The sequence below is a fragment of the Elephantulus edwardii genome, unplaced genomic scaffold, assembly GCF_000299155.1.
Source record: "Elephantulus edwardii isolate Elephantulus edwardi_28Jun2011 unplaced genomic scaffold, EleEdw1.0 scaffold00145, whole genome shotgun sequence".
Taxonomy (NCBI): domain Eukaryota; kingdom Metazoa; phylum Chordata; class Mammalia; order Macroscelidea; family Macroscelididae; genus Elephantulus; species Elephantulus edwardii.
The window spans coordinates 933,331-945,944 of record NW_006399895.1 but is presented as its reverse complement, the minus strand read 5'-3'; the positions used below and the strand labels follow the sequence as shown (position 1 = coordinate 945,944).

Sequence of the window (12,614 nt, the reverse complement as noted above, 5' to 3'; positions counted from 1 at the left end):
ACGCTGGGACACAGTCACGGGGTCGGTCCATCTCCCCACTCGCCACCACGCTGGGACACAGTCACGGGGTCGGTCCATCTCCCCACTCGCCACCAAACTGGAACACAGTCACGGGGTCAGTCCATCTCCACACTCGCCACCACGCTGGGACACAGTCACGGGGTCGGTCCATCTCCTCACTCGTCACCACGCTGGGAAAGTCACGGGGTCGGTCCATCTCCACACTCGCCACCATGCTGGGACACAGTCACAGGGTCGGTCCATCTCCACACTCGCCACCACGCTGGGACACAGTCACGGGGTCGGTCCATCTCCCTGAGAGCCTGTCTCTCTCCCTCTGACCCTCCATATTTCTCAGCATGACATCTTTTCCCACAGTGTCAACTTTACAGATGAGCGATGTGAGATTTCAGAAGCTTCTAAGTGGCAGGGCCAGGGGGCTATGGTCATGGCTGTACTGTGCCCCCAAGGGCAGGGTCAGACACAGCAACTCCTCCCCTCCAGCAGGAATCACAACACACCTCACGTGAAACAGGAAGTCCAGGGCCTCGCCAGCCCAACCCACACGACCCTGGGTCCTTTTCAATGTTTAGACAGATGACAACCAGTGGCCCAGAGTGCTGAAGTGATTGGCCCTGGTCACAGAACCAGGAACAATACGTCCTTTTCACTGCACCGGAAGTCCCCAGTAGGAGAGAAGAGTGTGACAGAGGCGTAATAGGCAAGTGCAGATCTTGGAAAAGCCCTTGAGCAGCGCTTTGTAAAACAAGCCTTTGTGGGTTTCTCTTCAAGAATGCTTTTTTCTACCTGGGCAAATCACTATGAACTGAAAATCCTTTCATGGCCTGACAGTTTTGATTGAAGGGGCAATTTTACTTCACCTCAGAGAACACATAACTCACCCTCATCCCTAATATCCAAACAAGGAAGCCTGGTCAGTCAGAACTCTTACGGTTTTAACTGAGAGAAAGCCCGTCACAAGCTGACTTTAACAAAAGAGAATTTATTGACTCATGGTTGAAGAGACTAGATATAAAACAGCTTCAGGAAAGATGAGATCTTTCCTGAAGTGAAATGACGAACAGAAAAAAAAAACACCAAAACAAAACCACCCCACACACACAACATCAAAACTCATTGCCATGGAGTCAGAACTGATTCCTAGCTGAGCCTCGAGTGGGTTTTCAGAGACTGTTGTCCATCTTTCTCCCATGAAACAGCAGGTGGATTAGAACAGCTTGCCTTTGGGTTGGAAGTGCGACCCCTTCCCCACTAGGCCACCAAAGCTACCTGATGAAGGATTAAGTTATATCATCAGGATCTGTTGATCTGGCTCTTTCTTCACTTTGACAATGTGCTGCCTCCTTCGGGAGCAGCAGCTCCTGGTTCACAGCACATCCTCTCAAGAATGTGGGCGTGGACTCGAATCGTATCATCTTAGTCCCATGACCGTCGAGGGTACAACTATGGCGGCCGAAAGATATAATGAAATGATAGGGGTGGTCATCGGGCTATCTCCATCAAACCATATTCCCAGAATAAAGAAGAGCAACAGTTAAAAAAAAAAAAAAATAAATAAATACAAGAAAAAGAAATTTTTCGAAGACGACATTCAGATGGCTAACAAACACATGAAGAAATGCTCAAAATCCCTAGCCCTAAGAGAGATGCAAATTAAAACAACTATGAGATATCATTTCACCCCAGTCAAAATAGCAAAATTTAACAGAACAGCAAGCAACAAATGCTGGCGAGGTTGTGGAGAAACTGGAACCCTGATTCACTGTTGGTGGGAGTGTAAAATGGTGCAACCCCTGTGGAAAGCAGTATGGCGCTTTCTCAAAAAGTTGCAAATAGAGATACCATTTGACCCAGCAATTCCACTACTGGGAATATACCCTGAAGAGACCATAGCTGACATCCAAGCAGATATATGCACACCCATGTTTATTGCAGCTTTGTTCACAATAGCAAGGAGTTGGAAACAACCTAAGTGCCCATCAACAAACGAATGGCTAGAGAAGCTGTGGTATATTCGCACAATGGAATACTATGCTGCATTAAAAAACAAGGAACTCATGCAATATTATTCAAAATGGTTGACTCTGGAGAACATTATGCTGAGTGAAATATCCCAGTCACAAAAGGACAAATATTACATGATGCCACTGTTGTAGAATGGGACTGTCCTTGGGGTTGGGGAGAGACTGAGTAAGATGGGCTCAATAATGTATACTGCACTGAAACAGAGGAGGGAGAGAACCGTTTAAAAGAGAGATGTAACTGGGTATTTCTGTCATCACAGGAGACTAGAGCGAGGGCTACATGGTGGAGGGGACCTGGGGGAGGGTTTGTAAAACAATGAAAGAATCTTTTCTTTTACTTTTCCATAATTTTTGGACTCATGTACTTATAACTTGTTAGTCAAATTTGTGTCTTCTAGGTTGCAACACCCCCATGATACATCTTCAAGGATATGTACATGTACAGCCAAGCACAATCAATAAGAGTGCATCTGAATTCCAAAATCAATCTCCATAATAGTCTATGTGTTTCCTACTGCCAAAGGGGCCCTTTAGAGTAGTGAGAGAAGATCTTCACCCTGAAACCCACAGCGTCCCTTTTCAGCAGGAAGTAGCTAAGAGAATACGCCGTCCCCTTTTCCTTATGACTCAGGGTGAAGTCTCTCTCAGGGAGGAGTGATAGGGAATGGCAAAGGATACACTGACAAAGAAGATTAATCAGAACTGGCTTTGACAAGCACTGTGGCATTTGGACAAGAACAAACTGGGAGGAGGGTAGAGAGAATAGTGCAACAATGAATGAGTGGAAGCCCAAAATCTCTGTAAATGTTTATGAAAATTAATAAAATATAATTATAGGGAAAAAAAGAAAAAAATTTTTAAAAAATTAAATCAATAAATTCCCAATGAGAAATGCCAGTCTGCTCAATGTGGGAGCCAGCCTTCAAGACAGCCCCCAATAATCTTCACCTCATCAATAATATATCCTGTGCCGTTCCCTCCCACACAGTCGCGGGTTGATCGGTGCAATAACAGAACACAGTACCAATGAAGAAACCTCACGTCCAAGATTAGGGTCCATCTTGGAAGCTGTAAAAATAGCAGCAACAGGAATTTGTCTCTCTTCTATGGAAATGATGATTGGGATCAGGCTGGAGCTGAGTGACGTGTGGTGGAGATCAGACATCACCTCCACCATCAGCCTTCTTTCTGACACCAGCAGTTCCACCCACAAAACTTTTTCTCTCTTGTGTTCAAGAATCCATTGCAGTAGCCACAAAACCCCCACAGATACCACTTAGAATTAAGTGTTGATAAAAGAAGAAACAGGATATGATGATCTGGGGTCAAGACGAACACCTACAACTCAGGGTCAGGAAGCGTAGGTAAAATCTTCCTTCTTCAATGCAAGACATCTCTCTCAGCCACTCTCAGTTAAACAGGGCTCCTCTCAGCTCCTTGAGAACGAATCTCTTCTGGCCCCATGAGAACAGACGCCTCCTGGCTCTGAGGACAGGCTTCTTCTCCATCCCTTCAAGACCAGCTTCCTACTGGTCACCTCCGGACAAGCCTCTTGCCTTCAGCACCATCACCATCAGCTCTGCTGCGGGGTCCCTTCCGAGTCTGCTGCCATCCCCAGTGTTCCAGCCTCTGACCTGCATTACAGCTCAGTTAGCTCCCTTCCCTCCTTTCTCCCTGCTGTTCCTCTCCTCTCCCCACTGCTTCTTTCTGCTTCTTCCTTCTTGTCTTCCTGCTTTTCCATCCCTAGCACCCGTCTGAGGTTGATTACACATTTATACAACTCTTTCTCAATTCCAAGGCATGATCCTTCCAACTGGGCCACAAACTGACCAATCCCCACTCAGTAGGCCACAAACCCTTAATTTACATAATCTGCACAAGTTATGTCTTGGAGAAGGTGCAGCCAGAGTGCTCTTTGGAGACAAGGATGACGAGGCTTCATACATACAAAGGGCACGTTGTGAGGAGAGGCTGTTCCTTGGAGAGGGACATGATGCTAGGAAAGGTAGAGGGTTGGTGAAGGAGAGGGAGACCCTTGACCAGATATATTGCTGCCGCCACAATAGGCTCTAATGTGTCAGGAAGTGTGAGGATGGATGGCACAGGATAACATCCTATTGTTCATAAGGTCACTATGAGTCGTACTCAACTCGACAACACTTAGTAACAATAACACAGGCTACGGACATATCATTTCCATGGCCTAGTGACCAATCCCTGCAGACAACCAAGCAATCACTTCGGGTTACATCTCAGGAATAGAGAAATACTATCAAACCAGGAACAATGTCAATAAACCTGGACCAAAGCAGTAAACTCTCTTGGGATAGAAATGCTGGGCCAAGATAACTCTTTCAGGCTTAGGGGAAAATCTCTCCAGTTATTTTTCCAACGAACAAAATAAAGGGGCACCTCAAAAACGACTTATTTCATCACATATATGCTTTCCCTTGCTCTTAGTTTACTCAGTCTGGAGACGCCAGCTGCTGTGTTGGAACTAGCCTTATCGAGAAACCTGCCTGGCAAGGAACAGATGCCTCCTGCCAATCTCCACATGAAGGAGTTTGAGAATAGTTCCCGGTCAACCTTCAGATAAGTACAGTCTGGTCAGTGGGGGCTTCAACCCTGAGTCAGAACTTCTCTGGTCAGTCGTTCCCAGGGTTCTGACCTGCGGAGACTGTAGATCATGAACGTGTTTATTGCTTTGGGCTGCCAAGTTTGGGGTCATTTGTTACCCAGCAAGAGATAACTAGTACAATGCACAAAATCAGGAACTGTCTGCACAACGATCCAACAGCACTGCTCACTGGCTTCCCCCGAAGGCATTTTTTGTGTAAATTGGTGTCTTCTTTGCTTTCAACATCTGTCTCCTGGCTTGAGTCTTCTTAACTCAACAGGAAGTAAGGCAATAAATTATTTAGGGCTTGCGACTTACATAACCTGAGATACTACTAATTACAACACTTCCCTGTCAAGATCTAGCCGCTGCTTGGAGCCAGGCACGCGGGGCGAGCGACAAGACCTTGCTCTTTGCCGAGCCGTGGCAGCAGGAGAGGCAGCTGTGGGGCAAAGGAAATATGTAACCAAACACTGAATTTGCTCAGTGATGTTTCAGTTTTACAACTATATACTCAAAGTAAACAGGCATGGATAAGTGAGGTATCAGAATACTTAGACCAAAAAAGGATTTCCTTTTTCTGTGTCTGAAATATCGTAGCTCTTAATTATTTTTCCAGCACTGCTGTTAAAAAATACCTTTTAATTTGGCCAAGTTTCACAGTGATGTAATTGTTGTATTAAAGAAAAACAACATGGATATTTAACATTCAGCAATGGCCTCCACTCATTTCATCTGTGCAATGACTCTATGTGGTAGATAATACTCTTAATTTCCTAACTTCTTGTTGTTTTTAGGTGCCGTTGAGTCGAGTACTACTCATAGTGACCCTATGAACTAAAGATCGGAACCCAGTCCTGTCCTGCGCCATCCTCATACTCCTGACACACAAGAGCCCATTGCAGCACTCATCAACTCAATACACCAGGTCGAGGGTCTTCCTCTCCTTCTCAAACCCTCTACTCTTCCCAGCATCATGTGCTTCTCTAAGGAATAGCCCCTCCTAGGAACATATTCAAAGCGTGTCAGGTGAAGCCTCATCATCCCTGCCACCAAAGAGCACTCCAGCTGTACTCTCTCCGAACTTCGTAACTAAGAAAATGAAATTCACAAAAGTTCATTTGCCTAACGTCACACAGCCAGCAAACAATGAAGTCCTGACCTGACTTCAACCGTCTGAAGTCAGGTCTGTGTTCGTACACAAGGCTAAACGCATGAAATGTACAACCTGACAGGCTAAGCCTGGGAACAGGGTGGACCCAGCACGTGCACACACGCACGCCTCACATTCCAACCTGTGATGCTTTGCTGTCCCATCTCAACTGTACCACTAAGGTCAAGTCTGTTACACTCATTGCAAACCTCCACTAGGTCTCAGAACATGAATTCTTTAGGAGGAGACTATCTATCTTTCTCTTTTGGAACATTTGGTGGATTCAAACTACCAACCTTTTAGTTAGCAGCCTGGTATGGAATGAACTACACCACCCGAGCCCTTTACTGAAACTGCAGACACGCTCTCTTAAAAAGCCCCACTTTCATAGTATGTATTCTGACCTCTGACAACTCTACCGTAGGTTTCTGAGGCTGTAAATCGTAACAGGGGAGGATGGTTCAACTTTCTCCAGTGTACCTGTTGTTGTGTACTGTCATGTCAGGACAGACCCATAGCTGACCCTCTGGCAGGCTTTCAGAGACAGTTAATCATAAGGGAGGAGATTGCCCATCTTTCTCCCCAGATAAGCTGGTGGCCTTGAACCACGTGCCTCTCAGATTGCAGTGCAGCATCTTGCCACTAGGCCACCAGAGCGCCACAGCTTTACTCAACTGGCCCCACACTCTTTATTTGTGGAGTACCTAGTGGATTGAAACTGCCCATCTTTTGGTTAGAAGTATAGCACGCTATACCCTACACCACCAGAGCTATCTCAGCTGTCCCCAGTTAGATACAGCATCCCCAGCCCCTACAACACCACCACCAAGCTGGGCAGGCCCACTGCCCAACAATACCAACAGCTGCCTCTTTCCAGGCAGAAGCAGGAAGAATTTCCAACAGGTTGCAGAGGCGATGCTCTATGTGACCAAGCCAGCCACCAAACCGCTCAAAACTTACCAATCAGCTGCTGTATTAGCATCCTCTTGTGAAGCCCTCACCTGTTTGGCACAGCAGTTCTGGTACCTGTGGATTGCAAACTCCCAGGCACCTGGAACTTGTTAACTGTTTAAACAGGGAGAGTTCGATTTCTAAAAACACTTGGTTAAGAAATTTTTATTATTCCCTCCTCATTCATGGGAAAAATTTTCCAAGGATGATCATATTTGAAAGTACACTTATTAAACAACACATGTAAATGAGCTCGTCTGGGTCCCGTGCCTCCTGCCTTTCTCACACTTACTCCCCGTGAGTGGGGAAAGCAGCATTAACCTCTCCATTGCAGAGACAAGGACACACACACAATTCACCCAGCAATTCACCCAGGAACACACAATTTCCAAGCAATGGAGTCTCCAGCCTCAACTGAGTCCCAGTACCGTACATAAAATTCCAGAAAGTATGGTTCTTTGATGACACAGAATCAGAGGCACAATAGATCTCAAACTTAAAAAAAAAACCACTGAATGCCATTATGCCACAGAACCGTCAAGTGGCCAGATGACATGGTGGGCCGGGGAAGAAAATGCCCACCGCAGGACCTAGTGCTGTATTTATAGTATCTGCTGTCTCTGATCCCCTAGAGATGTCATTTTAAAATGAGAAGAAAATAGAGAAGCTCAGAGAATGGAAATGAAATACAGGCTTTTTGTGCCAACTTTTGATTACAGGTTTACAATAGTCTCATTAGTGCTGCTCACACTGTCTGCCAAATCCAAGGTGGGAGGCCCTGCTGGGAATTGACATGAGTCTGGGCTCCTCTGCCCATTGCCACAAAACACAGTAGCCCCTAGTGTTAGTTAACAGGGATTTTATACACTCGCCAAGGGTTTCTGTCGTCTTTCTTAGAGAATTACAGCAGACTGTTTATTTTACTTATACCAAGGGGGAGACACTAAAAACAGTTCAAATGCCCTAAGAGCTAGGAATGAATAATTTCATACTTAATATGGTATAGTGTTGATTCTGGGAACTCTGGCGGTGTATTCCCTATGGAGTTAGCCCAAATGTGGTACCTCTCTGCTAATCTGAATCCACCTGTGACTCTGGGGGAAGATGGGGAAAACCTCCACCGATGCCATTTACAGCCTCCAAAAACCCACCAGAGGGTCAGCTAAGAGCTGGTTCCAACTGACCAGCAATGAGTTTGAATTTACTGTCGACACTGCTCCATGGACTTTTCAGGTCTGTCTTCTGAAGTGCCTCTGGGTGGGCCTGAACCAACCTTCCAGCAAGCATGTAGCACTTGGGATTGCAATACTTGGGAACTCCAATAAAGTACATTAACTTTGGGAAATTATACATGCAGATATTTTAAAAATGCTTACAATAAGGACTACCTGGAAACAATAACAGCTTTTTTCAGTAATAAACACTGGAGAGAGCTGACTAGAAGAAAGTGCTACAAACTCTAAGTACATGTTTTAAATAAAACCGTCCACATGTAGGAAAACTAGTAAGCTTAGATGTCTTGAGGTAGATGGGATATTTGGAGTTTGCTTTCTTCCAAAAAAATTGGAACTTTATTTCTACTGTGCTGGGATACATCTTGGAGATTGCTGGGTTGATGTAGACAAGCCCAGCATCTTCTTTTTCTTTTTTTTTTTTCTAAGAAGCTCGGAGTATTTCATTGTCTGACTACCCTAATATCCATTTAATCAGTCTACCCCCAGGTAAGCACTAAGGTTGCTTTCAGCGTGTTGCTATTATTAACAATACCATGATGACTTGTGAAATAAAAAGAGCTCTTAAATGAAGATACACTGTTAGAGAAATGGAGATTACTCTGAAACACCTTATTTCACCTGCAACACTATCAAAGAGTCATAAGCTGAATGGTACATATGGTGGATACAGGTGGGCAACAGCAGGCCTGCACAGGTTTCTGGAAACCTTCACTGGCTCTGTCCCTATTCTGAGTTGAATCAAATCCCCTCTAAAAGATATGTTGGAATCTCCAACTGACCTTGCTCAGAAATAGGGACTCTGAAGATGTTTCAATGGATATTAGCATGGGCGTCTGCAATACAGTGAATACTAATCCAATCTGAGTGAGGAGAGGCACAAACAAGGTCAATAACAAATAAGGAAGATGGAGTTAGAGATGTGGAGTGGGGCAACACTTAAGTGGTCAGCTGCTACCCAAAAGACTGTTGGTTCAAACTCACCGCATAACTCCATGGGAGAAAGACCTGGTAAAAGTTTTACCTTTATATTTACCCATAAAGGCAATGGCTTAAGAAGGCCTAAGGAGCACGGAGTCACTACAAGTAAAAAAATCAACTCAACAGCAACTGGAAGTCAAGGAACTCCAGGGATCATCTTCCATGACCAGAAGCTGAGAGAGAAGCATGGAGCCAATTCTCTGCCTCAGCACAGTCTCACCCAGGAACAAAACAGCAAACACAGATGTTCGCCACTGCGCCATTCCACTAATGACAAATGCATGATGGGCTGATTAAATTAACTTAGAGGAAGTCAATTAAATACTCTGAGCCACTAAAAAATAAGACAGTAGCCTGTGTGCACCAACACAGAACAATCTCTGAGATGTAAAAGGAAGGGAATGTGCCATTTTTTAACAGAGAAAGGGATCAAGGAAGGACAGAACAGAAAACACAGCATACGGAGACACATCTGCAGGAGTAACATGGGTTCCCTAAGAGCTGGAATCCACTTAACAGCACTTAACAATGACAACAAAGCATATGCAGTCTCTGGACTTGGTGGCACTGACCACCTCCATCCAGCATGTGAACTGGGAGCTGGGATCAACAGAGAAACGACCTGCAGGAAAAAACCTGTTAAATCTTTGGTGGCTTTTGTATCTTGAGTCATTTGCACACATTTTCCTATTCAGTAAAGAAATTCATTTAAAACTTCCAATACTTACATTTTATGTCCATTTTCCTCTGGTGATTTTTGCTTTGCTTTGTTTTAAAATTAAAAAGTGCTTGCGGAGGTGCGCTTGGGGTTCTCGCCAAGTCACCCTCGACCCCCCTCCTCTCTGTGTGGGACCCCTACCTGGCCAACGCCTGGATCTTTGCCACGTGCCGCTCCTCCTGTTCGGCCACCTTCCTCTTCAGCACGTCGATCTCCTGGCGAAGCACTGCGGAATGTTCCATCTCACCATCCAGCAGGTTCCGCAGCGATCTGGGGAGAGGAAGGCCCACCTGTTCACACACTGCCAACTCAGGGTCCACGAAGCCCAGAGCCTGCTCTGTTCATTCTCCACGAGGCTCCATACAAACCAAAGCTCAAGTCAACCTCAAACAATCTGAGCTAAGCAGATCTCAAACTGTGGTGAGGGGGCTCGAAGGAACAAGTCTGAGAGAAGTAGGTGTGTTCTATGCTCCTGAGGACCTGTGAGCAGGCTGCTCATGGGACAGTTCAAATCCCCAGGAAACACTGAGTTAGCAAATCACAGGGAAATGCCTTTAAGCATATCCCACACAAGGGTGCAGCAGATTAAATGGAAGTCACTTTCTCTCAGCCACCCTGCATAGGAGACCTAGCGAGGACAGAGATGGCAGTCAGTGAGGCAAAAGAATAATATGAGGCATAAAAGAAGTATATGCCCCAGTCAGCTGACAGATGTCTAAAGTCATTCCCATCATTACTCATATGCTGAGTGAAATATCTCAGTCACAAAAGGACAAATATTGCATAGGGCCCCTATCGTAAAACAGCACTGACATTGGGCTTGAGGTAAGACAGAGAAGGAGGGAACAAGTGATGGGAACAGCACTAAAACAGATGAGGGAGAGAGAGAACTTTTCAAAAAGGATATATGAGTGGGTATTATTGTCATAACAGGAGTAGTCCAGAACGAAGACTGCATAGTGGAGTGGATTTGGGAGAGGGATTGCATAACAATGAAAGAGTTTTTCTTTTACTTTTCAAGGAGAAGAGTAAATTGGGGGGGGCAGGGGGCTGGGCAGGGAGAAATGCGCAACAATGAATGAATGGAAACCTAAGTCTCTGTAAACTTTCATTAAAATTAATTTTAAAAAAGACAAAGATGAACACAAGGTCTTAATTGTCAACCCCAGATTACACAAACAACAGGTGGGCCGTATATTTCTACACGCGTTAACTTGCTATAAGATATTCACTCGTGTGCTTTCCCTTGTCTTGGATAAGCGAGATCACAGTGGCTCTTCCCCGAGATAATTAGAATTCACCACCAAGAAGTGAATCAAGGGCAACAATGAATGAATGGAAATCCAAAGTCTCTGTAAATTTTCATTGAAATTAATATTGAAAAAAAAAAAAAGAAGTGAACCAAACAAGCTCATGCTGACCAAGAACACAGTTACCAATCTGGGGGTGTGCACACATTACAACTAGAAGACAATCACTCCGCGACATCAGCAGATAAGCAAACACGTCTGGCTCCCCCAACTCCCTAATGTAGGTATTCCTTGAAAGCTTTCAGAGAAATGTCTCCTTCAGAATACCTGAGTTCATAAGTTCACCCGCACACACACTCTCACATTCACCCACATTCATACACACACACAGTGATCCCCCCCCGCCCCGGTCTTTGTTATCTGTTGTTGTTGTGTGCTGTTGGGACAGAACCAACCCATAGCTGACCCTCCAGCAGGTTTTCAGAGGCAGGAAATCCCACAGGAGGAGACTGCCTATCCTACTCTCACAGAGCAGCTGGTGGGTTTGAACTGTGTGCCTTTGATATTGCAGCACAGCTTCTTACCACTAATAAATAAACAGGCAGCAACGGCTATGCTTCACAAGGTAAGATAAAACCTATGGCTTCTTCCAGACTAATAGCTCCAGCTGGAACAAGGGAAGAAAGTCGTGTCATGTCTACCAGCTCTTCTTTGAAAGTTTATTCTAGTTGGAAAATTACACTGTTTCAAGATTCTTTAAAAAACAACAACTCTGTTTTGAGGGGGAAATGTGGAAAGATAATGGTGCTGGTTGAACAACATGATAAACACAATTAATGTCACTGAACTGTACATGTGAAGACTGGTGAAATGCCAAATGTTTTTTGTTCCACATATATTTCTCTTGGTTTAAAAAAAAAACAACTCAAACAACAAAATCTCTTTTGTTTTAGAGAAGTAGGCTTTGTTGTGTGTTTTTTTTTCTATTTCCATGAAGACAAAGGAGAAGCCTGTCAATTAGGAACCCAAATAAGGTTTTCTTTCTCTCTAAAAGGAGAATCATGACTAGGTTATCACTATGGAGCCTTAGTTTCCACCCTTAATACTTAAATATGAGCCAAAATTAACACACTGTGGTTGCTGGATACCATCAAGTCGGAATAAACATATAGCTGACCCTCCAGTGGGTATTCAGGGGCAGTAAATTGTATGGTATAAAGACAGGCATAAATATCAAGAGTGAAGATAAATATAAACAGCAATGTTAGTTAGATATGTGCAAACAGAGGAGAGATATAGAAAGATAGAGACATAGAAGACTTAAAGGTAAATGGTAGATATAGACAGATAGTAGACATATAAGAAGTTGGGTGATACATAGATAGATAGCTAAGACAGACAGACAGAGAGTTAGATAATAGATATATTTTGTTATGCTGGTTGTTATGTATCATCAGGTTGGAACTGATGTGAAGCTGGCCCTCTAGCATATTTGCAGAGGCACCAAATCACATGGGAGGAGATTGTCCATCGTTTCTCCCAGAGTACCTGGTGGATTCAGACCATGTTATCTTTGGATTGGCGATGCAATTCCTCACCACTAGGCCACCAGAGCTCTAAAATGAACACGTAAGTGTTCATAAGCATTCCCTAAGCCCCAGGGAAAG

At 44.5% G+C, this 12,614-nt stretch overlaps 1 protein-coding gene across 1 annotated transcript in view; it reads right to left on the bottom strand.

The window, feature by feature from the left end:
* SNX29 (sorting nexin 29) overlaps positions 1-12,614 on the bottom strand; it is a 587,794-nt gene that overhangs the window by 444,850 nt on the left and 130,330 nt on the right. The window contains exon 12 of the mRNA XM_006894494.1: positions 9,839-9,967. Coding sequence (XP_006894556.1) covers positions 9,839-9,967 — 129 coding nt within the window. The remainder of the gene's footprint in view (positions 1-9,838; positions 9,968-12,614) is intronic.